This window comes from Limanda limanda, chromosome 3 (genome assembly GCF_963576545.1).
Source record: "Limanda limanda chromosome 3, fLimLim1.1, whole genome shotgun sequence".
NCBI lineage: Eukaryota > Metazoa > Chordata > Actinopteri > Pleuronectiformes > Pleuronectidae > Limanda > Limanda limanda.
The window spans coordinates 14,663,065-14,670,982 of NC_083638.1; the positions used below are offsets into that span (position 1 = coordinate 14,663,065).

Genomic DNA, 7,918 nt, shown 5'->3' on the forward strand with positions numbered 1-7,918 from the left:
GAGAAAAAGTCTTAGTCTCTGTCATGTGCTGTATTGTAAAGAATCTGCAGGTTGTTTACTTGTTAACTGAGTTAGAATGACTGTGTTTGCATAAAAAACTTTGCAGATAAAAATGGTTGACATCTTCCGCCCATTGTATAACAATGAGGCCAAACTATTTTGAATACAGGGGTTGCCATCTTGTGCTTTTGATGGAATTCAGAGCCAGAGTCTTTGCAGTAGTGACCGTGAAGGGGAGCAATGCTATCATCACACTGCAGCTACATCTGATCGACCAATCGTGAGTCAGCTGTCAGTCATGACTTTTCACCCCTTTTCTATAGCATTAAAAGACAAACTAAAGACAAACTTCCTGGAAACATGAACACTAACATTATCAAATGACATTACTGGAGAAATGCAAAATGCTGCTCAATAAATGGGTACAAGGTCAAGCAAACAAACACAAGTGTGATAAGAATTACATAAAATGACAGAAACCATTTTAGGAAGTAATTTATTTTTCATTTGAGTTTATAATTGGGACAATGTCCCATTCACTAACATGGATAAGGTGGGTTGTGACCTATACTCCAAGGGACAATCAATATAATTTGAGAATACAGAATGTATAAAGGAAAACAGTGGTAAATAAACTGTAGATGTACATGGTCCAGGAATGTACTGGTTGTATATTTAACTGTGTGACAGCTGAAAAACGTGTGTGTGCTCGGGCCGTGTCACACGATGTCAATAGCGATCTGTTTGTGCCAGAGATCCGGCGTCTTCCCTCGAGCGGCTTCCCTCTGTTCCACCTGAGCAGGTTCAGGTCAGGTGGAACAGCTTTGCTCCGGAGTGATGTCATTGGCTGTCCTGGCTGAAGACAACTCCCACCTGCTTCCTAATTTCATCCATGATCTCCGTCAGCAAGACAGACTCAGCCAGAGGCATCCGTGGGCTCTCCTTAAGTCCTGTGGATGAGGAGGAGAAAATCCCACTGATGGAAAGGCACTTCTGTTTATAGCTATGAATAATTATGCACATACTCGCAAAGATGCATAAATTAGGTCAAAGCGGGGATGTTTTGATTATGTAAATTGCCATGGGAGTGTAATACTGTATAAGCTGATCTGATGAGTACATTCATGAGTAATGAATTTCAGGCTCACCTTACCTTTTTAAACAGCGGCTCAAAAAACTTTGTCTACTAGAGGCCAAATACACAACTTTCCTACTATGACCTACCCTTAAGCAGGCACCGCCTCACTTCCTCTGCCTCGTAGCAAAGCCCAGTGCTGTTGGTGAAGTTCAGAGGGAGGCCCGGCTCAGGGAGAGGGTACTCCGTCTCCTTGTCATTCACAAACAGCGTAGTGGGGCAGTGCATGGGGCCGAGGACCTGCAAGGCAAGCAAAAAAGGAAATGAGCTTTCGTCTTAATCCGATCATTCCACTCGTGTATCATGAAACGCAGTGGGTATGGATCTTCAGTCTGATATATACTTCAGCTTAATCGAATGAGAAAGTAATTAGGGACCATCTTAGTCTCAATCATCTTTTAATCAAGTGAAAGGTTCCTGTACAAGACTGGCACGGCGTACTTTAATGGAGCCCTCAGTGCCGCTGATGACAGCATCATTCGGGAGTCGAGCGGCGATAGAAAAGGAGCAGAAGGCCATCCTGTTCCTGGAGAACTTCATCACCACCACCACAGATTCATCCACTCCTGTCAAAATATTTGAACAATAATTGATCTGATGAAGGCAATCTAACAATATTCCTTTTAAAATCAAGTTCAATTCAGCTTCAATGGCAGGCCGGGTCTGATTGGCCCCTGAAGTGTTTCTGTTGTGTCAGTCAATGTTTCCCATATGTAGACTGTGACTATGTAATATGTCCCACCACAGTTTTATAATGAACCAAATGTTTTGACACAGGTCATAATAACATAAGAGATCTCTAACTTGGTGTGCGCTATTTTTAATGTCAACGCAGACAAATCTTTCAGTTACTAGTAATAAATATGACAATTTGTTTAGCATTTTTATTTTCTTGGCCTTTTCTCAAAGCTGTAGAGCTAACAGTGAAGAAGGAATGACTTTAATGTGCATCAGAAGGAATGAGGAATTGTACACAGATGATGGACATGTAATTTGCCCCTCTGTGCAAATTGCGGCACCTTTATGGCCCCTGATTTAGAAAAATCTTCGATCTGCCACTGCTGGTGAGATCTCTGAGAACAAGAGATGGAAAAGCTGAAGTGTGTGAATATCTTACAGTGAAGGATAACTAGTTGTGAGAAATGCAGTTACATCCCCCCCCTGCCAGTTTTATTACTGTACTCTACAGAGAGGATTTGGATTAGTCTGACGTTTAAGAGATAATTGTGGGATTTTCTGTCCGAAGAATTCTTCCCCGAGGTGTTTACATTTAGGACAGTTCATTTTCGGTCTAATTTTCACATCACGTCACTCAAGGGATTCTTCTTTTCCTCGACTTTTTTTTTTTTCATGGTGAGGAGCAGCCGGTTTGTAATCACTGATTCGTGCTGTGTGGTTAATGATACTAATGCACATCCCACCTCTGCTGCGTGACCCGAGTGCTGAATCATACCTGAGTCAAGCAGCACCCCCGTGGCTTGGATGGACTCCGGCCTCTCTCCATTGAACACCATGAGGACAAACTGCAGGCAGTACACTCCGATGTCGAGCAGCGCACCTCCTCCCAGCTCTTTCTCCACCGAGCGGGGGATGTGGAGCTGGGGGGAGCCGAAGTAGGCCTTCACCAGCTTCACCTCCCCGACCACCTCCTCCGCCAGCAGCCTGCGCACCTCGGCGTGCACGGGGAAACAGCGGGACCAGATGGCCTGGGGGGGACAGAGGTGAGAGCACAGCACCACTGCATCAGTAAACAGTTAATACAGGAGTTTCAGCAGAGCAGCAGTTCATCACCACAGCTCTTCACTTCATATACGAGCAGATGTTCTGCTCAGACATGACACGACAAGATGTTTCCCTGTAGCACGAGCAGTAAATAGGCTTTATGACTTCTGATCTATAAACTACCTGCAATGAAGGGAATATGAGTGTTTTTCCAAAAATGTCAGGCTGCTGCTTTAAGGATTAGCACGACTGTGCGTGAGTGAGAAGAGTGTGGGTGAGCTCGTTTTTACTTCACGACCTCACATCTTAGATAACTTAACAGCAGCAACATCCTTTTTCTGCATCTGATTCGTGACATGTTTTCATTATTTATTTTATGTATATATATATCTATTTATATATATATGTATGTAGCATCTATCTATCTTTTATATTTTTACTTGGCAAGCATTTGATCAGGGTCTCTCGGTGGCCATTAGGTGTGTTGAGCATTGCACTTATCATGATGAAGTTTGTGTGTTTGTTGAAATGACAATGTTGTTGTCTAATGTTTGTATTGTCTATTATGTTCACATTGTTGATTTTTGTGGTTGTTTGTGTGTAAGGGCCCTTCGGAAATGGTTGAAATAAAAGGGGTTTTTCCTCACAAATAACCTGTACAACAATTACTACCAAACAAACTACCAATTATTTTTTTGTTGATTGAATTATACCTGAAACTACAACAACTTCCATGACCAGCAATTGGAAGACAATATTTAAAGTTACATTCCCCTTGTCACACACAGTTTTACAGCTTTATTAAACGCTGCACTATTCTATCAGACACCATTCACACACTGCTGGCACAGGGGCAATTTGAAGGTCATCATCTTGCCCAAGGACACTTCAGTGAGTGGAGTAAAAGAGCCGGGAATCAAACCACCGACCTTCTGGTTCTGCTCTACTAACTGAGCCTACTATGCATACTACATCTTTTAAAACCTTACCTCCATCAGGAAGACCTTGTTTTTCTTTGCGGCCATGACAAGCTCTTTCACCTGCCTGGAGTTCATGGCAAAAGGTTTCTCGCACAGGACGTTCTTTCCTGCATTGAGGAACAGCAGACCGACTCGCCAGTGCTCCGTGTGCAAAACCCCCAGGTACACGATGTCTGCGAAAACACAAATGATGAGGAAAACACCGACACGCCATCATCTCTGCCTGTGAGTGGGCTGCTCCTTAAAGCACTCAGCTCACCGATGTCTGGGTTGTTGGCGAGCTCCTCGTAGCTGCCGTAAGCCTCAGGAATACCGTGCTTCTTGGCAAACTCTTTGGCGCGCTCCAAGCTCCTCGATGCAATCACTGTTATCTGCACATGAAGAGAGAAAGCCAAGATATATATTCATCACAGTAACAGCAGCTATGTCACTGAGGGAGACATCTTGTGTTACTGAGTACCTGGTGATCTCCGGAAGGCAGAGTCTTCACGGCCACGCTGAAGTCATGGCTGATCTTCCCGGCGCCACACAGTCCCCATCGGGTTGCCATGTTGAATCGGACGTTGGGCGACAAAGGTGTGGAGTGGAGCTTCAGGAAAGATCTGAGTTGCTGGAGAGCTGTGACCTTGGGAGAAGGTTGCACATTCAGGGGGGAGGAAATGTACTAAACTGTCTCGCTTTAGCGCCGGCAGCACTTCAGTGAGAAGGCTCTTGCATTTATATGCTGGGGAGGCAGGATGTGTCACCTTCCTTCTGCTCCCACCCTGAGGTATGGGGTGTAACGCACACGTGTGCATAAACACACACACACACACACACACACACACACACACACACACACACACACACACACACACACTGCTGTATTGCTGCTGATACAGGCCTTTCAATCCAGGCTGAAGTGGTTTCGACCAGTTGTCTCTAACAATCTGTAACAGGACCATCATTGGGGCTCCCTGCCATCATTAACACACAGAGGGGAAAATAAGTTTAATGTGCACAGGGTGAGGGTTCACCTTGCTCTCCAACAGGTCAAGCAGTGGAGCCGGAAGCACCTTTGTTTCCCCCGTCGAGGGAGGCGCTGATTGGCCCGTGGTGGTTTGACAGAGGCACAGAAGCCAATGATTAAACTTGAGTCTCGTGGAGGTTCCTGGGATAAACAGGTTCACAGAACACTCATGAACAGGAGGCCAATTTAACTGGCGAGTATATGCTGAGCCAGGATGAAAATGGAAAAGCATCGGCTCATTTGCCCTCAAGCTAAATATTATCCATTTAGCCAGGCAGACAGTTGTGCAAACTCTACTGCTGGTTGCTGCCAGCAGAGGACACTGTGTCGTCAGCTGATTTCCCTTTTCTCTCTCTCAAGCTCTCAGGATTTGGCACGGCTCATTGCAAGGAATTATATAAAGGTTTGCAAAATCAGGTGAACCGCGAAGAAGGCAGATCGAGGCAGTTTGGAGAAAGTCTGCCAGAGGTCATGGAGACATTCTGGAGAAGAAAAACAACAGGTTTTCATACCAGGATTGTTTTTTATGGTCTGACAGTAATTCACTAATTTAAACAGATTTTTCTCCAGTAAAATATATTTTTTATTGCAAACAATCTGACATATTCACTGATCAGCCTGTCTTGAGGCTTGAGAATCGTATATTTTGTTCTCATTTGCTCCAGGTATTTGGGTTTACATCGGAAAACAGTGTCGCTGTCAAAACAACATCTTCATTATAGAAGAAAAATAATTTTGAAAATGACTATTGTTGCCGGCTGCTCTCTTTTTGTATTTCACTTCCAAATGAATTCTGGGAGCTGTGTGCCGTTGTCATAACAACAAGGTACCAGCTGGGCAATTTGTATGCAAATGGCATTGGGCTTGGCCTGATATCCCTTCCTATACCACAGGACCTGGTTGCCATGGGAATGCCCAACTCCTAAGTAATTTTTTTTTCTAACTTTTTTGGGTGGGTGGGTGAGAATGCAGCAGCTCGGGCAGGAGCTACACATTGGTACAGGTGTTAAGGGAAGAGGTAGAGGTGTGAGGGATGAGATGTAACCTAACGGGGAGAGTGCAACTGGATTTTGAATTGGTGTGAAGCAATGAATTGGTTCTGTGCTGTGCTGCAGACAAGCTCATGCAGCGCAGCGGCTCAGGTGGTCGAAGAAGGAGGCGTTCTGGACAGGGTTACCCAAAAGCCTGAGACCCTGACTATTCTCTGCCTCACAGAGGGACATCCACTCTTTGTCAGACACTGAAACCTCAAAATGTCCTGTTTAAAGCCACAGTCCTCAGCACGAGCTCAAGGTTGGCCAACGTAGTACGGAGTTTGAGGCCCGGAGGCGGACAGCAAAACGACGGCTTCACACGGTGAACGCTGACGAACCGCGTCATTCACAAACCTGGCAGACGGAAGGAAGCCAGCGCCTCATTAATTCAGATACACTAGTTGCCGGGACGATTGCCTTCCACTCCTATCACTGTCTTTATTAGATTAAGAATTCATGTATCATCTCTCGTCTGTATCGCTACAGTGGAAAAGTGGCGTCCGGCCGGTCACGTGTGCGAGCGGTCACAACGGGTTCCTCGGAGGGGCGTGGATGGTTTTGCCTGTGAAGGTGGTTGATGGCAGCGGACAGTTTAGTTTCACACATTGTCATGTCATTATCTGGCTGTCAGAAAGACTCCGCTGCCCTTTGTCATTGACAATGGCAACGTACCAGTGTAACAGTAAAGCCTCTTAACTGAGAATCTCGTAATGATGAAAACACTTCCTAATAATGATGTTTTTGAATTTAACTTAATTACTGAAGAGAGTTGAAGCCACAATGTGGCTCTCCAACCCCAGTTACCATTTAGCGGTTCAGATTTCATCAGCATCGTCAGTTAATGGGAAATAAAAAGGGCCGTAGAGAGGCATCCTAATCCTATTTTGATTGATGTGGATATGCAGAGGGTTTTTCCCCCTCCTCCAACTGTCAGTGTAAGTGAGAGCTATCTCACTTCGGTGAGTTTTTTTCTGAGTCGGAGAGAAAGTGGATCGCAGCAGTTGTGGGAGCACCATCACTCCTTCTTCTCTGTCTCAAGGTCACTGCAGAGAAAGGGTGACAGGCTAGACAAATGCCAGTGGGTGCCAGCCATTTTGAAGGGGAGGTTGGTAGCTTGATGAATCTGGGGAGGGAGGGAGGGAAAGTGGGCAGCAAAGAGCAATAAGTCATTTTGTCAAAGCTACAGCGTGTTCTGATGTGTGGGCCGGGTCATTTTTTTTCCATTAGAGAAAGTGCGATAGAGGGAGACTGAGAGGAGCAAGCAAAAAAAAAAAAGGAGCCTTTGTGCCACCGAGCATTGTGCGGGCCCCCTTTGAGAGTCCTATCTTTGTCCGCAGCACACACACACACTGGGAGGCTGAGCTGTGGAGCAAGGGTAGGCTGGATTGGCGCTGACTTAGCAGCCCGTCATCAGGGTGTTAGTGCCTATGGGGAGGGGGAGCAGGATGTAAAGTCCAGCTACACATAGAGCCATTATGTCAGGGGAGCTTTCCTCATTTCAACCCACTGCCTGTGTATTTCCATTGATTTCTTGTCAGCCAAATCCACATTTGCCATGGTGAGGTGTGTTCTCTCCATATGTGGCTGAGGACACACACATATACGACAGAAGGAAGACACGTTACGCAAAATGTCAGCAGGCTGAGTATCATATGGTTAATATTTATTCTAGTGTGTGCTCTGCGCTTTCGTGTCCCTGATGCTTGGTGGCCTGTTGAAGGCCCACATATTGCAGCGTTAGTGGCGCAATATATAATAAGCTAGCTGTCGCTGGTGCCAAGTGTGCACAATACTACCTAGATACCCCTGAGCAATGTGTCCTAATCCTCATTGTGCTCAAACTAGCAAACTCCAAGCAAATTTTAAACTTACTTTACTTTGACATACCACTTACAACGTCTCACCCTGGTGGAAATCTTTATTTATGCAAATAATTAATACAAGTTATTACTCTATCTCTTATTAATCTCTTTTTGGACACATCTGTACTCCTTTTCATTTACAAATAAAGCTGATTAAACAAGTTAGCTTTGATCAT

The 7,918-nt window shown here is 45.1% G+C and overlaps 1 protein-coding gene across 1 annotated transcript; it reads right to left on the minus strand.

The window, feature by feature from the left end:
• Nucleotides 1-840: 840 nt before the first annotated feature.
• dhdh.1 (dihydrodiol dehydrogenase, tandem duplicate 1) lies at nucleotides 841-4,387 on the minus strand. The gene is made up of 7 exons (XM_061068830.1): nucleotides 4,298-4,387; nucleotides 4,097-4,208; nucleotides 3,847-4,010; nucleotides 2,589-2,841; nucleotides 1,577-1,701; nucleotides 1,225-1,375; nucleotides 841-950 (listed from the first exon to the last, which is right to left on the minus strand). Exons 1-7 carry the CDS (start codon nucleotides 4,385-4,387, stop codon nucleotides 841-843), a joined length of 1,005 nt encoding a protein of 334 aa, XP_060924813.1.
• Nucleotides 4,388-7,918: the final 3,531 nt, after the last annotated feature.